The sequence below is a fragment of the Indicator indicator genome, chromosome Z (assembly GCF_027791375.1).
Source record: "Indicator indicator isolate 239-I01 chromosome Z, UM_Iind_1.1, whole genome shotgun sequence".
NCBI lineage: Eukaryota > Metazoa > Chordata > Aves > Piciformes > Indicatoridae > Indicator > Indicator indicator.
In genome coordinates this window covers 62,059,893-62,081,251 of record NC_072053.1, presented here as the reverse complement: position 1 = coordinate 62,081,251, position 21,359 = coordinate 62,059,893, and the positions used below count along the sequence as shown (strand labels likewise).

Sequence of the window (21,359 nt, the reverse complement as noted above, 5' to 3'; positions counted from 1 at the left end):
ATCATAATGCTTTATTTTGATATAACATTAATCTTATATTTCTTGCTATATCTTTTTGGAGGAGTACAAATTATATATCTTTCAGTAGCATGCAAACTGTTAGAATATTTTGTGTGTTTGGGAAAGTAGAAACAAGTTCAGTCCAAACAATGATTTTTCTTTTCCTTGTGCTTTAAGTATATGTGACAGTTTTATACGCTTTCAATTTCTCAATGCTTTCATGTAGTAGAACAATGTATTTATATACCTGTTTTATTTCATGATAGGTGACTGCTAAATTCAATCAGAGTGTTTAAGCTATTTAGAATGATATGCCTGAAAGAAAGGGAGAAGTGGTTCTTTCTAGTAATTGCTAAGTGTCCTAGAAATATCTACCATGTGTGTAGCCTCAATCTGAAAATACCTTGAATTCTTAAAAAAAAATATCTCTTGCTGCCTCTTTTCATAACCAAGAGCAGTGAACAGTATCGTGAAGAGGTTTAGTTTCAATGATCTATTTACACACTTAGCAGCATGAATGTTACTTGATTTGGTTATGAGTATGTCAAGTGTTGTTTGGAGGATTCTGTGGAAGCCTGGTATTTGCTTTGCTGTTAGGCCTCAGCTAGTACTAATTTCCTTGTCTCTGAGCTGTCCATCAATACAGAGTTTATTGCAAGGGTTCATAATGATGTTATATTTGTTCATGGAAAGGCTTCAGACCTATTTATTAGTAGGCTTTGCTGCAGGCAGTGTTCAGTCTAGTGGGATTCACTGACCAAATGGGAAGAAATTGCTTTCTCTGCTTCCTTTGAAGAGTGTTCATTGTGGAATCAGTTTAGAGAAATCCCTCTTCATTATGATACTTTTCAATCTATTTATTTCAAATTACTTCAGATTGTCCCTTTTTTTTTAATGTGCCTGTGCTTACTTTTGTCAACAACTAACATAGCTTTGTAATTTCCACAGTATTTTTTCTGCATACAATAGTGATGCATCACAAAATATTTTACTGAAGAGATTTTTATGTTTTAATCTTCATTGTATTTTTAGTAAGATGGCAAAACTGTTTTCTGTTGTTTGGGTTTTTTTTCATGTATAATTGTGCATATACATCAAATTCTTAATTGTATTCTCGGTCTAAGAGACTTCTCCATTTAAAGGAGATAACCGTTCATTAATAACTAAGTTATGGTCGTAGATTCTTAGTCTGTCTGGGAACATGTGTTGCAGTGGTGATTTTCCCAGTTTTGAGGATGTATTCTTTACTGTTTTCACTCAAAGCCATTACAGTGCTTCGGATTTTTAGATATGGTCAGCAGTGGTGAACCAGCTTACATTTTATTGTTTCTGAAAATACTGCATTTTCCTTCTCTTAGGTGTTGGTTTCAGAGTTGGAGGAGAAACAGGAAGCAGATTTTTTGTGCTTCAGGTACACTATGGAGATATTAGTGCATTTAGAGGTAGGTATTTTGGAAATTTGTTCTGTAAGTTATATCAGTTACAACATAAAAATATTTTATATTGTTAGTAGAAAATAATTTTGCTGTTAGTGCCCCTCAAAGAGGTACAGATCAGTGGCCGTTATTTGTAGTAAGTTTTGTGTATTAACTTCTTTATAAACCTTTATCTCTGTAAATGTTTGAAAAGTCAACAGATTTTTTTTTCTTCAAAAAATGCAAAGCCAATGACTTAAATTAATGAAGAAGCAGATTAATAATTTCAGGTATAGGAAGAAATTTGTTTTTCCCTGTATAATCAGTGTTTTCTTCAAGCAATTGGAAACATATCTTATGAACACCTTTGACCTTACTTGAATAGCTGATGTGAAAGCTGACATAAACTTCCAGTTGATCACAGTATCTGTGTTTGGAAAAAGTTGTACATAGTCTTTTTTTTTTTTTAAACAAACAAACTGCTCATTTTGTTGTCATTAAGTGTTTCAGAGAATCACAGGATTGTTAGGCTTGGAAAGGACCTCTGGGGATCATCTAGTTCAATGCCGGGCTCAAAGCAGGTTCACCTAGATCAGGTAGCACAAAAATGCTTCCAGGTGGATTTTGAAAGTTTTTAGAGAGGAGACTCCACATCCTCTCTGGACAGCCTATTCCACTGCTCTGTCATCCTCAAAGAGAAGACGTTTTTCCTTTTGTTCAGATGGAAGTTCCTGTGTTCCAGTTTGTGCCCACTGGCCCTTGTCCTGTCACTGGGCACCACTGAAAAGAGTCTGGCCCTGTCTCTTGATACCTACCCTTTAGGTATTTAACTGCATTGGTAAGATGCAGTCTGTCTTCCCCTCTCCAGACTAAATAGCTCCAGGTCTCTCAGCCTTTCCTTGTTACAGAGATGCTTCAGTCACCTCAGTATCTTTCTAGCCCTCTGCTGGACTCTCTCCAGTAGTTCACTGTCTCTCTGGAACTGGGGAGCCCAGACTAGGACCATGTCCAGGTGGCTCCAAGGATGGAGACTCCATTACTTCTCTTGGCAACCTGTACCAGTGCTCAGTCACCTTCACAGTGAAACAAGTATTTTCTGCTATACAGTGTTTCAGTTTGTGTCTGTTACGTCTGCTCCCGTCAGTGGGCACCACTGAAAAGAGCTGGGGTCTGTCCTTCTTGAATCCTGCAAGTACGTTTGTACGTGGATAAGATCCCCCTGATCCTTCTCTTCTCCAGGCTCAATCCATTTGCCATTGTAGTGGCACTTCAGTGGACTCTCTCCAGTATGTCCGTGTGTATCACGAACTGGGAAGCCCAGCAGTAGGCCCAGTACTCTAGGTGTGGCCTCACCAGTGCTGAGTAGAGGGGAAGAAGGATCAATTCCCCTGACCAGATGGCAATACTTTGGCTAATGCAACTGAGGATACCATTAGCCTTCTTTGCAGGAAGGCTGTGTTGCTGGCTTCTATTAAGTCTGATGTTCATAAGGACCTCCAAGGTGTTTTGTGCCAAGCTGTTTTGCAGCTGGGTTGTCCCCAGCATGTACTGGTCACTGGGATTGTTCCTTCCCAGGTACAAGACTTTGCACTTCCTTCTCTTTGCTGACCTTCATGAGGTTACTCTCAGCTCATTTCTCCAGCATGTTGAGGTCCCTCTGAATGACAGAATGACCCTCTGGCCTATCAGTCACTCTTTCCAGTCTGGTGTTACCAGCAAACTTGCTGAGTGTAGACTGTCCGATCATCCAGCTCATTAATGTAGATGATGAAGAGGACTGACCTGTGGGGTGCACCGCTAGTTACTATCCTCCAGCTAGATTTTGTGCCGCTGATCACCAGTCTCTTGGCCTGCTATTCAGACGGTTTATAATCCACCTTACTGTCTTCCTGTCCAACCCATACATTATAAGCTTGAATTAATGGCATTTTAATTTCATTAATGCATATTAAGATGCTGATCTGAGATTTTTTGGGACAATATTAATTGTTCATGTTTCATGTTGTACTTTGTCCTTTAAGCCTGAAATGCCTTTTTGTGACACTTTTGAGAAACGTGAATTCTTGTTTTTAGTCTCTGAATCATGTCCTCTGTGGTGTTTTTGGATTAGGGCCTTTCTGGCCTTCAAGAACAAAAAAGATTTGGATTGTCATTTCTGTGGAACTTGGCTGTAATACATTACTGCATAGGAACTTAATGAGAATGTGAGCATCTTCATGAGGTAAATGATAATCAAAATGTTGAACTTGAAAGAAAAAAGGGAAAGTAAGGTGAATAATAGCAAAAAAATAAGGGAGGATTATTCATTACAATAATAATTTGAGCTGTGCCCATGGCCTCCGAATCTTTCTGTGTTACCATGGTAAATGATGTACAGATTGTGCTTGGTTTTGAACACAGAAGTTACAGCTTCCCAGTACCGTGCAGCCTCTCTTCTGTATACCTCTGGCAAGATTTGGGCAGCACTTACCTAGAATTCTCAGTACTACTGTCTGAAGCTGAAGCTACAGTTTTTACCATGACATGAAGATATAATGTGGCAGAATGGCAATAATGGTAGGTGAGGAGGAATATGAATAAATTGAACGTACCAGCATCATTTACATCTTCAGTATAAATGAGCCTGTACATTTTTCTTCTGAAACCTTTAACAATTACAGTTACAAACCTCTAAAGAAAGCATGTTAGTTGAGAGCCTGCTCTTTATTATTGACTGGGGACAGAGAGTTCTCACTGTTAATTTTCGCTCTTAAGTTATGTGTATGTAGTTATTAAAATGGAAGAAAAAGAGAAAGAAATGAGGTTAGTAACTTCCATTGCATATTAGATGAGGATGTGTTTGGAAATTATTATTAGTAGTAAATTAGTTTTGTAGTCAAAGATTCTGGTAGAAAAATCCACTTGCACACTTAGAGAAACTACAAAGTAATAAGTCATCATCTGAAATTAAAAATTAATTTTATAGCAACACACTCTTGCTGCAGCAGACTTCCTTTTTGCCTAGAACATCTGTGCAGTTTATATGTGAACACCTGCAGTTTTTGTAAAGAGCCAAGGCCAAATGGTGGCCAGTTAACTGGTCATGAAATAATGATCATTTAACTTGTTATTCAGTATCACATCAAAGATGCAGAAGCATTGTTCATAGTTCCTTAGGTGCGTTAACAGGATTGTGTCCAGCAGATGGAAGGAGATTCTCCTCCCCCTCTACTCTGCCCTAGTGAGACCTCATCTGGAATATTACATCCAGTTCTGGTCTCCCCAGTTAAAGAGGGACAGGGATCTACTTGAGAGAGTCCAATGGAGGGCTGCAAGGATGATGAAAGTACTAGAGCATGTGCCTTATGAGGAAAAGCTGAGAGTCTTGGGGCTTCTTAGTCTGGAGAAGACTGAGAGGGAATCTGATAAATGTATATAAGTATATGAGGACTGTGTGTCAAAAAAGAAGGGATAGCCTCTTCTCGCTTGTGCCCTGTGATAGGACAATGGATGTAAACTACAGCACAGAAAGTTCCACCTCAACATGAGGAAGAATTTCTTTACAGTAAGGGTCACAGAGCACTGGAACAGGCTCCCCAGAGAGAATGTGGAGCCGCCTTCTCTGGGGACTTTCAAGACCTGTCTGGATGCATTTCTGTGTGACAAATCTGCACTAGATTATATGGTCCTGCTCTGGCAGGGGGGTTGGACTCAAAGACCTCCAGAGGTCCCTTCCAAACCTAACATCGTATGATTCTGTGAAAGGAAATAGTGTTTCCAGCTTACATCTGTAGTTGTCAGAAAAATGTTTAGGACAATCACAGCTAAGTATAACCACAGACAAAATTTGATTATTTAGGGTATTATTATTTAGATATTTCTTAAAATTTCTAGGCTATTGTATCCATGCATTATTTTAATCTTGACACAGAAATGCAGATCAGATTCTTGTACAGAACTCATGTTTCTCCTCTGTGATTAATATGATTGCCTTGTACAGTAGTAAAGTAACTTTCCCACTGCCTTCAGTTCATTTTGGAATTGCTCAATTTATACAGAAATAATGAATTTTTTTTTTGATACTCTGAAAATGTAGATAGTGTAAAGACACTTTACTGTTGGCAAACAGAAATATATTGGAGTTGTTTCCCTCCTCCCACAACACCATTTTTAAAAGAGACACTGTGACATAGTAAAGGTTAGATTTTTCACACATGGCTACTATTTGGCATATGACAGGTTTGATTTTATTGCTTTTTTTGATAATTTTTCAGAAGTTTTTAGAGGACAAGATGATGCTCTTTACAACAGCAAATGGCAAATCTGAGGAACACAGAACTTTCAAGTGCATTTAATTTTTAAAAATGTTATATTCGATTAGGTGATAAAGTAAAATGTTCTGAGAGGAAGCTGGCATTTTACAACTTCAGTTAAAACTGATGTAATGTAAACTTTCTAACAATGTTAATAAAGCAGAGTTCTGCAACATCATTTGTGTTATATGAACAAAATTCTCATGAGATGCTTTTCAAACATGTAGTGCAACTACAGTAGTGGGTAGTCTTGTTGAAAAAGCTACTATACTAATTTTTCTTTTGCCTATAAAATGAAGACTTGCCTTTTTTCATTATTTGTAAAGCTGTAACTGCAATTTACCGATTCAGATTTTTTTAATACCGAAGTGCTTGTTGGGACACACAGAATTGGAGAAACTAAGAATTCTCAGATGCCATAATGATAAGCATTATGAGAACCTAGTGAAATTGGTTTTGCAGCTTTTTCACTTGCATGACATTTACTAATTTATACATTTTGTAAAAATAGTGACTTACTCTTTTAACACATTGAACATTAAGTTAGTGGTGGTAAAACCCAAACTCTTACCCAGTAATATGAAATGTGGTGCAACTAGAATAACAAATATTTGAAAAATTAAATTCATATTTTTTAATCTGTGAAGTCTCACTATTTTGCATCATTCTAGTTGTTATCCTTTATTCTGTTCAATTGCACTGCTTTCTTCAGTTTTCTACCTAGGTACTAATGGGAGGAAAGACTGTCCCAAGTTACTGTCTTTCAGCAAATCCATAGCTACTCTGTTCTCTTTCTTACCTGAACTGTATGCTGTTACAGGGTATTTTTTTACCGTCTTTGTTTTTCACCATTTTTTGCTTTGTAGTTATATTTACCTTCTAACTACATCTATTTTTTGTTAAAACATAAGAAAATGAATTAAAAAAAAATTAAAATTGAAGTTTTAATTCCTAGATCACCAAGTACAATTGAGTAACTGTCATGGGCTTCAATTGAATCTGTTACTGATACTCAATGCTGTGCTGCTGTCATGCCAGCTTCAAACTGAAAGTGCTGGCAGGAGCAAAGTGTCATGGGGCTTGAAGTTCAGATGGTAAAATGAGAAGCTTCCTATTTGGTTGCTGTCTTCAGTTTTTGGATTTGGTGTGTTAGTCTTTTTCTTCTGGGCAGGCTGCAGGTCAGGAGGTGCAGTGTCTTTTGCTGCTACTTCTGCATTTTTCTTCACTTTTCTGCAAATCAGCTGAAGTAATCGTGCATCTTATAATCTCATTAAACTCTCTTTATCTCAACCCAGAGTGTTTTTTGTTATTTCCCTCCCATCTGTGTATAGAGGTGAGAGTGAGAGCAGGATGTGTTTTGACCCAGGACAGTAACTAACAAAACAATAGTGTCTTAAAATTTAAATGCCAAATATAGTAGACGATGTGCATACAGTACAGTAGCAGATGCTTGAACTGTCCTAGGATATTCAGTGTTAAAGAGAAGTACTGTCTGTATTGGTATCTCAATTGCATGTGTTGACTTTATTAAAAGGATTTCTTGCTGCTTTGTTATTAATGCCTAAACCCATTGTATTTCCACAAATCTATCATGTTTCTGTTAAGATACAAATTTGTTTGAAGCAAACAAATTTTTTCTGCTATTGTAAAAATGACGCTTTTTCATCTTTCAGGTGCTAGTTCATAAAGATCTCCGATTTCTAGTGATAAAAAAGCAGTTAATTTTTCATCCACTAGAGTTTTGTTGGGTATTAGGATTTTGCTACAAATGCAGCACTGTGATGTTTAGGCTTTTGCAAATTTGAGTAAAATTCCCGCAGTATGAAAGTTTTACTGCAGAGCATAAGACAAAATTTTCTCTTGGCTTCTGGTATTTTTTATATAGCAGAAGAATGTTATTTAATGTGTAATTATTTTGCATGGGTTCAGTTGCTATTGATTAAACTGTTTTGTAATTTGTACAGATAAACACAAGGACTGCTCTGGTGTAACTTTACATCTGACACATCAGAAGTAAGTACCTTGAAAAGTACTTAGCTATTTTTTTCGTCAGAACAGAAGGCATGGAAACCCCTCCTTTGGATTCCTTTGAAATACAAGTAATACATAATTCACAATATTAAGAATTTTGAAGCTAAGAAACTTGATTAAACAGTGCTATCAATACTGCATTAATCCATCTTCAGAGCTTCCTGTTTTAAAATGTAGGACAAGAATAGCAATAATGTAGATCATTGTTTCGTCCTGTTTCACATACTTTATAGAAGATGGTTAAAAAATTGTAGCCCGGTATGAAATGATGGAATGAAAATGCTGCATAACAGATTTTTTCTCAGTAGATCAGTTTCAGACGTAATCCAACATTTGGAAATTAGTGGTATTAAATGGTATTGCATATCATATGAATTATGTTTGGATTTTACAAAGGACTTGTTTAGCAGAGCCTGGGTTTTGAATTTCAGGCAACCTTTGATTGCTGGAATGTATCTTATGATGTCTGTGAACACTGTGATACCGCCAGGTGAGAAAGGTGAGTTCTACAAAGGTAATTCTACAAAGTGATTATACAGTTTCAGCATCTGATTTATTTTTACTGCTTATTGCAGAAGAAAATCAGCAAAGAGTTGCTGTATTGTAGATAAACAAATCAATTGCTTAGTTAAAAATATGGTTTAAAAACTGTTCTACATTTAAATTTATATAATATTTTCCAATTACTACATTGGCAAAGGTGATCAATACTGTACAAACCAATATTGTACAAAACAATCATTATCGCAATAGTACTGAAGTTTCTAGGATTCTTTAAAGTGTTTCTTTGGTTCATTTTTGTCTTAATATTTTACTGAAAAAGCTCTACCTATTTTCTTGTTCCCCCCCTCCCATGAAAAAAGCATATTATTTTTTTTTTCATTCCTCTTCATCTGTATATATTTTTCATGCTATAAGTGATTTACTAAGAGTTCCATTTTAATAAATTAATATCTACCAGTAAGGAAAAAACTTTAAAACTCTTTGTTCCTACTTCATTGAAAGGTTAAAATGTTGAAAAAAATATTGTAAACCAAAGTTTCCAAACATTTTCTGTTCAGAATCCTGCTCAGTGGATTCCGTCTGGAATTCAGCTCGGGTAGGGTCAATATCATTTCTTCAAGCTAACATGGAATGTTCTGTTTTAAGGAAGGTGACCACTGAATTTTAAATTAGATGTCTGAGAACATCATTTGCCCCATTAACAGCTGTGTTAAATAGGAGGAGATGATCAGATGCTCAGCTGACTCTAGCTGTTCTGTGAACTCAGCAACTTGAAATGAAGCATCGTACTTTTCAGTGTGAAAACGTATCAAATGCATCTCACTCTCCATCCCAAGATACTTGATCAATGCAGAAATGTGCTTTTTCAGTTGGAGGGGTGAAGGAAAGGGGAATAAAAAACTAGTTCTGTGACTGTTGATAGTTACCTTCTCATGCTCAAATATGAAGTTCTGAGGTAAAGCATAAATTTTGTTACTAAAGGCAAAATACAGACAGTTCCCAGGTACCCTTCAGAGATGCATCAGCAGAGGAACTTCTCTGTGTTCTCTGTAGGCTCTTTCTTAGCTACTGTTAACTGCACCTAACACAAATGCTAGCCTGCAGACATCTGTATAGCACATCTTTGCTGAAGTCTGCATCTAACCCTAAATATTTAAGAATGGGCTTAGAACTATAAAATCTGAATCAAGCCTTCATTATAAATGGTAACAATTTAGAATTATATCAGTTTATTTTAATTCTCTTCTGAGTAGACTATTTACTATAGCTATGTTTGTTCTATATGTCCCTTGACATAGTCTGTAAGCAGATGTATTACTTTATTTCAGTAAATAGCAGTAGTGTATGCTGGAAAACATGCCACTAAATTTCAGCCCTATTTTGTATGTACATCATCACAGAAAATAATTTTCAAGTGATTCATACTATATTTACTATTTTTTCTTTACAGGTATCTTGAGATAGAGATTGCACAAATATGAGATATTATCCAGTATTTTTTGAAGTTGTCTGTTGTTCAATGTAAGCGTAATTGAATGAGGTACACTTTTTTCTGATAAATAATGTGATTTTATTTGTTTATTGCCATCATATTTTAACAGTGATTGATGCAGACATTGCTTGCCATTACAAAAGGTTTCCAATGCACCTTTTTGCCTACAGAGTTCATACACACAGACTAGGTAAGAGCTTTATTGTAACATAAGAATATTAAATACTGAACTAAAAAAATGTTGTTATTTTATTAGTATTGTCTCATACTCACATATATTGTTGTGTTACAGGTAAAGTAGTTAGTGGATACAGAGTGAGAAATGGTCAGTGGACATTGATCGGTAGACAGAGTCCACAGCTACCACAGGTTGGTTGAGTTTCTAATTATAACTGTAAATTTTAATTGTCTTTTGTAAAAACTGAGAATAGGCAGTGATATACCCACAGATCTGCATCATGGTGTTTGTACTGGTATGCTTTGTGCCACTGGAACTGAACACTGCCAAGTACTGTCATGATTACATTATGATGTACAACGTTTCTGAAATTGCTACCACTGGGGAAGGGGGGTGTGTGTGTGTGTATGAAATACTATGAGGCACTTTCACTGACTACAGTGAATCATTGTCTCTTTCAGGCATTCTACCCAGTAGAACATCCTGTAGATGTTAGCTATGATGATACCCTAGCAGCTAGATGTGTTTTCAGTGGTGAAGGCAGAACTACAGAGACACATATAGGGTAAGTTTTCTCTGTTTGCTCCATTTCTTAACCATTTTTCCCAAGGTACTGGTTTTGTGTAGAAATGTATTTGTTTCATTACTTCTTCCAAGATAATTATAACAAACTGTTGAATTCTGCCAGAGTGGTCTGTTTTGTCTGCTGAAGACTTAACTCGACACAATGTTTGTTGCCTTTACTTATGTGAATAATCACTTCGCTGGTGTTCAGGACATTTCTCCAGTGAAGCTGCCTGGCCAAACACCTTATTCAGATGTTGGGCTGATCTGCACTTAGATAAGGAGTCAGATTATCAATTCTAAAAATACTTTTTGAGTAAGTTAAAGCTATAGACCTTTTGAAACAAAATAATTAAGCTTCAGAGTTTGTCTTTATTATTTCAGAAAGAAAAATCTGATAAATTCTGACCTATTGTAAAACCTAATCTTAAAAATTTTCTGATACAAAAATATGCAGGTTTTTATGAAAAACAATTAAAAATAAATTTCTGATAATGATAAGCAGCAAAATTTCAAAATTTCTCAGTGATGCTATCCAAAGACAGCAAACATAGCTGTGTAAGGTCAAGTTACCAATACTACTGTGAAAATAGATGCAATATTAGTAGTCTTTTACCTGGCTCCACTTCTTTGAATCATTATTTACTCTGTGTATAAAGATATAAAGATGCACTGCTGAAATCTTTCCATTCTGGAAGTATATGCTCCAGCACCCCAAGGGGTTTAAGATTCAACACAAATTATCACCTTTCAGTGGGTACTTAAAGACTAGCAGCTGAAGCAAAATCAATTCTGAAGTTTTTGCAAAGTTCATAACACTAAATATATCTAAACCCAGAGTTCAGCTGTGGACTTTTTTTTTTCACAAGTACTGAGAATTTCTGTAAGATACCCAAAGTAGTTCCTAACTGTTGAATAATCCTTTCAGTTTAAGAAACAGTCCTAGGATAATTATGGTCTTTTCTTTAAATGTGCTAGTATACTTTCAGTGGGGAAGTAATAGGAACAGAAATTAAAGAAATAAGCAGATCATAATATTTTTATTGCATTGTTTCTACCTATTGATTTTGAAAAAAATATATAATAATTTTAAGCAAATATTTAAAATATTACACAAAAACTGATGCATAATAAGGAAATACATGTGGTTGTAAAATAATTATCACCATAATATGAAATGAATAGATGAAAAGGAATGCAATCACATCAGTGGTGGACATATGGAAAGATACAGAGCTGAAATAAATTGTATGAAAGTTTTTTAAATCTCAGAAAATATAGCTTGCTCCCATTCAGACTAGCTTGTTGGTCAAAAACAAATACTAAAAGAACCTTTGAGTTCCAAGTACAAACACTGAAAAAATGGAAAATGGAAATGTTAAGGAAGCTGATCTGAAAAGGATCAGATCAAGTCTGGATGTTCACTTTCCCAGTCTATATTTATTTTTTTTCCTGTGTTTTTGTTTTTTCTTAAACTAGCCCAAAAAATAGCCTAAATTACTGTTATGATTTATCTTTAATAAACATAGAACGCAGAGCTAAAACAAACTTAATTGTGTAAACATTTTTGTGATAGTCAACTAATCACTTTCCTATGAATGAAGTGTCGTTTCTAGCCAGGTCTATTACTTAGTGTATAACTTGGGGAAGGGGAATGAGTAGAAAGCAAAAAGGAAGCCTATAGAGGGTGGAAGCAAGGACAAGTAGCCTGGAAGGAATATAGAGAAATTGTCTGAGCATCAAGGGATCAGGTTAGGAAAGCCAAAGCCCTGATATAACTAAATATGGCCAGGGACATCAAAGGCAATAAGAAAAACTTCTATAGGTATATCAGGAATAAAATGAAAACTAAAGAAAAATCTGTGCTCTCTCCAGAACAAAATGGGAGAGCTAGTTACCTGGGATATGGAGAAGGCTGAGGTACTTAGTGACTTTTTTGCCTCATTGTTCGCTGGCAAGGGCTCCAGCCACACCACCCAGGTTTGCAGAACTGTCAGGGACTGGGAGAATGAAGAACAGTCAACTGTAGAAGGGCAGGTTTGAGACTACCTAAAGAACCTGTAGGTGCACAAGTCCATGGGCCCTGAGGGAACTGGCAGGTGATATTGCTAACTCCCTATCCATCATACTTGAGAAGCCATGGCAGTCCGGTGAAGTTCCTGCCTGGAAAACGGGAATCATACGCCCCGTTTTCTGAAAGGGGAAAAGGAAGACTGAGGGAACTACAGGCCAATGAGTCTCACATCTGTGCCTGTCAAGATTATGGAACCTGTTCTAGGGCACAGTAGGTGACTGGTGACAGCCAACATAGCTTCACTAATGGCAAATTATGCCTGATGTATTTGATGGCCTTCTTTGATGCTGCTACAGTGTTGTGGTCAAGGGGGGAATTATTAATTAATTACTCTCACAACAATAATAAACAATATGACAAACGGGTATAAGTAAAAATAGTAACTATTAATAAAATATGCCAACACTCGTTGAATAGGATCATTGTACGGTTGGAAAATATATTTACAATGGGGATATGCAGTCTTAGGGCAGAGTACAAACAATTCAATACAAGCTGGGAGGCAATAACTTGGAAAGAGAAAGTCCACAAGAGCAGGTGGTGCTTGATTACAGCGGGGGAAGGCTTGATAAGAACCTTTAAACCCAAAGGGCAATGAACTAATTACTCACAGCTAGTTTTACCCACACAGTGATGCTGCTGCTGCTACTGTGTGAGAGTTTACCGTGTGGTCCCAGGCTGATCTGGCTTCAATGGACGGTGGGCACTTAACGACGCTCTTCGCAACAGTCACTTGCTTGGTTTCTGGGTAAACTGAGGCACAGCACAATTCTAGTGGCAAGGGGAAGCAGGCTAGGTGGATCCAGCTTCTAGGCTTGTGGTTTCTCTGGCTTGCTGTGTATGGCTCGTGGCTTTATCCCAGGCTCTGGACCAGGCACTCAAGGCAGGGCAGGGCAACTGAAGGCAAATTCTACGAGACGGATCCAAGTAGGCTTGAAGCACAGTTTGAAGCAAGGTTTGAAGCAAGGCTTCAGCAGGCTTGAGCAAGGCAAAGGTGACTCCCAAGTCACTTGTATATATACATCTTGCCAAAGATTGATTAGTCCAATGGGGCACAGACGCTAACGTGTAGCTGCCCAATGGAAAGGCGTTCTGCCAGGCTATGACCATAAAAGGCAGAATATATCTGGAGAAACAGTGGTCAGCTTACATGCTCTCGCCCAGATAAACAGGCAGGAGTCCTGTCCCCTTTGTTCTTTTTCCCGCGTTGCCCTGTTTTTCTGCAGGAAGGAGGGAAGAGAAAGGGACCCTGTCTACACATCTTAAGGCCTGTCTGGTTTGTACTGGGCCATGTCATGGCCCTACCATGACATACAGTGCTGGTGGATCAGGGAAGAGCTATTGATGTCATCTACCTGGACTTGTGCAAAGCGTTTGGCACAGTCCTGCATGACATTGTTTTCTCTAAATTGGAGCAGCACAGATTTGACAGATGGACCACTCAGTGGATAAGGAATTGGCTGGATAGTTGCACTCAAAGAATTGCAGTTGATGGCTCGATGCCCGTGTGGCAAGTGACTAGTGGCTTTCTTCAAGGGTTAATATTGGGTCCAGAGCTGTTTAACATCTTTGTTGGGAACATGGACAGTGGGATTAAGTGCACACTAAGCAAATTTGCTGAAGACGTCAAGCTGTGTAATGTGACCAACATGCTGGGAGGGATACCATCCAGGGACTTTGACAGGTTTGAGAGGTGTGCGTGTACAAACCTCATGAAGTTCAATAGGGCCAAGCGCAAGCTCCTGTGTCTGGGTCAAGGCTGTCCTAAACACATATACACGCTGGCTGATGTGTGGATTGAGAGCAGCCTTGAGGAAAAGGACTTGTGGGTGTTGGTGGATGACATGAGTCAGCAATGTGTGCATGCAACCTGGTATCCTAGGCTGCATCACAGGATCACACAGGATCACAGGATGTTAGGGGTTGGAAAGGACCTAAGGAGATCATCGAATCCAACCCCCCTGCCAGAGCAGGACCATACAATCTAGGTCAGGTCACAGAGGAATGCATCCAGATGGGCCTTGAAAGTCTCCAGAGAGGGGGACTCCACAACCCCTCTGGGGAGCCTGTTCCAGTGGTCTGTGACCCTTACGGCAAAGAAGTTCCCCCTTGTGCTGAGGTGAAACCTCCTGTGCTTCAGCTTACATCTATTGCTCCTTGTCCTATCACAGGGAGCAAGTGAGAAGAGCCTGTCCCCTCCCTCCTGACACCCAGCCCTCAGATATCTATAAACATTTATTAAATCCCCTCTCAGTCTTCTCTTTTCCAGACTAAAAAGCCCCAGGTCCCTCAGCCTCTCCTCATAATGCACATGCTCCAGTTCCCTAATCATCCTCGTAGCCCTCCGCTGGACCATCTCCAGAAGGACCCTGTCCCTCCTAAACTGGGGAGCCCAAAACTGAACACAGTACTCAAGATGAGGTCTCAGCAGGGCAGAGTAGAGGGGGAGGAGAACCTCCCTTGATCTGCTGGACACGCTCTTCTTAATACACCCCAGGATCCCATTGGCCTTCTTGGCCACAAGGTCACATTGCTGTCCCATGGGAACTTGTTATCCACCAGGACTCCCAGGTCCCTCCCCACAGGGCTGCTCTCCAGCAGATCGTCTCCCAACCTGTCCTGGTGCAGTTTATTATTCTTCCCCAGATGCAGGACTCTGCACTTGTCCTTGTTGAACCTCATTAGCTTCCTCTTTTACCAGCTCTCCAGTCTGTCCAAGTCACGATGGATGGCTGCACAGCCTTCAGCTGTATCAGCCAAGCCTCCCAGCTTAGATGATTTTTAACATCCCTTCCAACTTGAACTGTTCTTTGATTCCATTTTATGTTCTTTTTTTATTTTATACCTTTCTTTCTGTGCTGGTTGTTTTTCTGCATATTTATAGTCTTGGTGTTATTGGGGGTCTTTTGTTAGTTACACTAACTGCTTTCCATTGTCTTACATTATCTCATGGTGCCTGTGGTTAACACTAACCTTTTTCATCTTGCTTCCTCTGCTGGTCCAAAGAAATTTAATAAAATACTGAGGCATGCCTCTTAAATATGTAGAGTTCAGCAAACTGACCTAATTATGCTTCTCCCAATGAATACACACAATTTCAGAGTAATTAAGGAGCACAGATTTGATGTCTTTGGTGTAAAAAGATAAATCACAACCCATCTTTCAAAACGTTCATACATCATCCATTAGTTAGCTGGATTTCTCCTCAGGCTAAACTTCTGCAAATTAAAGGGTTCGGTTGCCTTTTGTCAAATACGGACATCCACTACTCTTAAATTAGAAAGGAGTTTTTCTTCTAATTTTTGCTACAGACCAGTGAGTACTCCATGCAAGCAGCCATTTTTTGTAACATGTAGCGATATTTTAGAGTTGAGACAGTGTCAAGTAGTACATTATCAGTATAAAGGATATCAAAGAACTGGAGCCCATTCATTGTAGTGATCATGTGTTTGTAAAGGAAAGTGCCAGTGTGGCTGCTTGTTTTTCCAGTCGCAACATAATGTGTTGTTTAAAAAAACAGACAGAAATTAGTGCAACCTGTATCTTTCCCTTTCAAAGGATATTTAATGAGTATTGTATCATTCAAGAGAAGTGTGCCTGTGGGATTCTTTAACTGCATTATCTTGCTTTTCAATGTTAAATCCTCTATTTGATTACTCTTTTCTCTGTACTGTTAGTATACCAAGACCTGAATACAGTGATTTAAGGTAGTTAGCAGGAATTTTTTTACTTTATTTCATTTTAACTTATGCATCATCATTTCTACTAACTAAATTCATTCATAAAATAAGTTTCTCAGGAGTTAAAATATCTGATGGAAGGATTCTGGTTTTTCTGTGAATTTACTAAAACTGTTGTTGACAGAGGTTTTGTTTTTCTTTTAATTGTAAATATTGGATATTATCAGCTTTGAAATGTTTAGATACAGTAACATGTGTCAGGTGAACCTGAGTTTGTGTGTGTTTCACATGCCCTTTTTTACTGGAGTTTTATAGAGGAGGCAATTAGAGTGGCAGGTATTAGGAGTCCAACAGTGACGTTAATGCTCTCTAAAGGCTTCAGCAGAGCCTGCCAAGTCAGAGTGTGACTTCTGTGGTCTCCAAGGGATGGTAAATTTTCAATGCATGGAAAAATAGCAGTTCCCCTTTTGAAACAGTCTCTTCTCCCATGTTCCCCCTATCTCCCCTCTGGCTGGTGTCATTATGGTTGCTATGGTGAATAAATGAGTGCTGCAGTGGATGTTGCTGGAAAAGTCAGTGCTGACGTCTTTTGCAAACAGCTAATAGAGGCCACCTCTGTATCTTTTTGTGAATGTGGACTCAATGGTTAATTGTGAAAGCTAATTTAAAAAGTCTTAATGTAACCCCCTCTAATTTGTAAACTTTTTAAAGTCATAGTTAATAGCATTGTCAGGACTGTAGCTGTAAATAGAAGATACTAACGTGTATGTCACAGGAAAAAATAATTTTCTCATTCCGTTCTTGTTTCTGTGAAAGACAGGATTATGTAGCAACATAGAAGAGCCTCTTCTGTTTCAAGTATGTGCACAACATTTACCAAATAAATTAATTTTTGCTGTTTAATCATTCCTTTGGAACTCATGTTTTCCTTACAGAAACTTGTGATCTAGTTACTCTCAAGATGGCAGTGCTGTCTTCTTTTCAAGAGATGTTTGTAGTGTGTTAGTATTTAATGATAGTAAGTTTTGTGGCATTAGAGCCAGTGTGATGGGCTAATGAGTAGATGCACTTGAACATGGGGTACAAAAACCTGTCTTAAAAGATAGCTGCTGAAATAGACATTATTTGCAACATTTTTAAATTAGGTTTGCCCCAGATTGACATTATGACATCACGAATGATGCATAGTTGATGACAGACTGGAGACTTTGAGGAGCATATTGAGGAAAGGAGAAGGGAAAGCACTTTAAAGAGTTGATGCAATTTTCTGTAGAATCAAAAGACCAAATAGTTAAGAATTCCTATAATACCTGAGGAGTTTGTGCAAACTGGTATTTTCTAGTATAAACTGAGATTAATTTTGGATATCCACTGCAATTACATCATTAAATGTTTTTGGGGGAGACTTCTAAACATTTCATTGCAATTTACTAATATTCTGTGAAACAATTTAGTTTAATTGAATAACAGATATACTTTTCCTAACTGCCACATCCTTTCTGTATTATGTAGGGGAACAGCCAATGATGAAATGTGTAATTTTTACATTATGTACTATATGGAAGCCAGGCATGCTCTCTCATATATGACCTGCACACAGAATGTAAACCCTGAGATGTTCAGAAATATACCACAGGAAGCAAATATTCCTATTCCAGTCAAGTCTAATATGCTAAAGATGACACATGGACATCATGAAGGTGAAAAAACCTTGTAATCCATTTTATTAACGTCTTTCAGTGATGTGTTTGTGGTGCTTTGGTATGCTGAATTTTCATTAAAAGTAAATGCAATTCCAAATAAAATTCAAATAGCTTATTACGGACAATCACAGGATTCTGTTCTTGTTTTTGTTGGAAATGTCTGCCATAGTCTTTTTTCTATTTGTTGCTATAGTCTTTCAATTTCCAACATATTTTAATAGATACTTGAGCTATGTACACAAAAGATTGACCTTTTTCTATGCCAAGTGTCAATACTCTAAATTATCAGTTTCTTAGTACCTGTTATATATTGGATCCAATAAATCTGTGTTATAACATTTCCGGAGTTTACTGGATCCCACTGCTCTGTTATGAATGGAATAAACTGTTTATATTAAATGTTAATAGGCATGTAAGTTGCAGCAATAGTATTATACAGAAGTAATCTGACCGATATGTCTGTATAGCCAAGTACAAGTCTTTCTTTTTTATTCCAGTTGTTTTACTGCTGCACTGTTTGGTACAACTACTACAGATAGATAAACGTACCAAATGTTCTTTTCATAAGGGCTTTTTTTCAGCAAGTAGGAAAATGGTCAGTCCCATTCACATGCAGAAGTTAACATCATATCCTAAAACCATGTTTCAGAAACCAAGGATACTGATAGAAGTACTTTGCTGCAGCAGACCAAAAATGAAGAGGAAGAGATTTTGGATCAGGGTATGTACTTGCTCATTTATCTGTCAAGTAAGGGACTGACTAGTGTAAAAAACTGATAAATTATGTCCTGATTGTTAAGGAGTTGTGAAGTTTTCAATCTCTTTGTCATAACTGATCCAATTTGCAATGTCATGTGCCAGTGTGCATGCTTAATATGATTAAATGCTCTATAAGAAATAATTTTAAAAATAATTTCCCACTGATCTAGTCTTGTAGCTAGAATTTATGTACTCTTACCACATTTTCCTGTTCTTGGTTTGATTTGCAAAAGAAAGTTGAGTCTATCTGTAAGTGTAATCCTTAAAACAGATACAGAGAAGTAGCCTATAGTGCATAACTAATCTATATCCTATATGTAACTGTCTGCTATTAGCTTTTCACCTGTTTATTGGTTTGCATTGCTATGTATGATTACGGAGTAATATATTCTTATTCTTTAATATTGGTTTTACATGTAGTGGCTTGACTACAGGTAATATTTAATACTGAGGGTTTTTTTTACTGTATTTATATATATGCATCTACACATAACAACTCATGGAAAAATGTTTTCAGTGCTTAATTGCAGGAAGAAATCCATGACTGTTGCAAAGCTTCTACAAAAATGCTAAATGTTGTTTTTGGTTTTAAGATACATTTAAATAAGACTGTTCTTTAATGCTCTTGTGGGTCATGTGGTAGTAGATAAATACTGGTTTAGTATCAAGATCTTGATACTGAAGAGAAGATCTTGTCAGCTACAGTTTCATACAATTGTCATTGAAGGATATTGAGATTCAAGGGTAGAATAAAGAGAACGCGAATTTCCTTTTGCCCTTAATGAGAGCAAATATTAGGCCAGTGTTTAGAGTTTTTGATAACATCTCCCGAAGGGATTAGATATTCTGTGTAGTTCGCTGTTTTGCAGAGTTGACTCAAATAATGAAGTTAAAGTTACATAAAAACTATGGTGTAAGTGAGTCTTGACTGGAAGTACCTTAAACTACTATAGAGAATATTTACAATTCCATGCCTGAAACTTACTTTAGTCAATTCAAGATGGATTTTTTAGAAACAAAATGGAATATTAAATTTTTAAGTCTATTCCAGAGCAGAATGAGCTAGCTGCTTACAGATATTTAAAGTCATATTTGGTTTGTTTTTATTTTTATCTCCAAAGAGCAAAATTTGAGTGGCTATTTTAGAAAGCAGTGTTTGGTTCTACAAGCACAGGAGCACCTGATAAAATGCATTGGGAAAACCATGAGCTGAAAGTATTCTACTGAAATATGCCTATAAAAATTACTTATAAATTTGAGTCTAGTTTTGTGGGGCAAAGCATTTTTATGCAGTTGTGTTGCCAATTTGTCCATCTTGTCAAATAACTTTAGTGTTAGTCAATATTAACCAAATTTTAATGTGATCTAACTAACAGAAAAATTATTCAATTGGATAAAGGGGGCAGAGGACCCCTAAACTGCACAGAAGCAAATACAGGTTTACAGAGGTAAAGATTCTAACATAAATTTCTCCCTTTATGGTCTGGTATGACATGCTTTATATGATAAGCTTATCTGCAAAACACAGATCCAGCAAAACTCAGGATTTGATTAGTTCTGTTGCCACTGAGGTGTTGCTCAGTAAATTCAGCCTTTGATTTGCTCTGAGGATAATGCTTCAATGATTTTTCCAGAATTCTGTGTCTTATCTTGCCTGGGGTTTTTTTGTGATGACTCATTATGTTGTAGCAACTTAATTTTCCCCTCCTTAGTTTCAGGTAACTGAAGTAAACACTATTGCTTCACTAGATACTTCACTGGAGATGCTTAAAAATCTGGGGAGTACAAATGTGGTCAGAAAGACAAATTTTGATGTGAGTGTATTGAAGCATTTGCCTCAAAAAAGGAAAACAAAAAAGCCTGCCATGCGGAAGTATCTGCCTGCTGATAATGTGTACATTACATTATTGCCTGGGCATAGCTTTAGAAGATGTGTTCCTGCTACACACAGGCTATCCATGATATCGGCACCTCCAGGAGTTACTGTTGCTTTTATGTTAAATTTTCAATGTCATCACCTTCACTCATCATAAGAACAATAATAAACAATACACATATATTAAAATGAGTAATATTAATCACAAAATGAATGACCGCTCAGCATGAAGATGAAGCTAAATCTAAAATCAAACTGAATTTACCTTAATGAAACTGACCTCATTATATTGTTTCTGGAAGAGCATTGTCAGTGGTGAAGATGAACTGCTCACAGGAAGTTAATTATTCTGGGAAGTGGAATTGATTTAGACATTTGTGCATATTGGAGAGTTTCTGCTTCTGTTCAAGCACAAAGTCTCTGTCAAACGAAAGTTATTTGCATTTAAATTGTGTTCATCAGTAGAAGTTTTGTTAAATTGTATTCAGTATATGCAGTAGGGAAAAAAATTAGTATCTGTTCATAGCATTCACTGTATCTGAATGATATATATTCTTTACCTGTAGTAAAAAGTCCTATATGTTTATCATTATATTTATTCAACAATTTCCTGGATGTAGTCTGTTCAGATCTGTTTTGCTGTCCAAACAGTGAAGCTGCTGCCATACCAGAAAATTGTGTATGCAGAATAGCAGAAATAGCTTCCTAATGGCAAGGAAGGAATATAGAGGTGAAGGTTATTCAGTTATGTGGTATTAGATTTGTTGACTTTTGTCTCATTATTTGATAGG

The 21,359-nt window shown here is 37.2% G+C and overlaps 1 protein-coding gene across 1 annotated transcript in view; it reads left to right on the top strand.

Moving 5' to 3' along the window:
• PAM (peptidylglycine alpha-amidating monooxygenase) overlaps positions 1–21,359 on the top strand; it is a 74,975-nt gene that overhangs the window by 16,698 nt on the left and 36,918 nt on the right. Inside the window, 8 exon segments of the mRNA XM_054397935.1 lie at positions 1,359–1,442; positions 7,672–7,720; positions 8,170–8,237; positions 9,844–9,924; positions 10,027–10,103; positions 10,374–10,477; positions 17,743–17,930; positions 18,583–18,654. Coding sequence (XP_054253910.1) covers positions 1,359–1,442; positions 7,672–7,720; positions 8,170–8,237; positions 9,844–9,924; positions 10,027–10,103; positions 10,374–10,477; positions 17,743–17,930; positions 18,583–18,654 — 723 coding nt within the window.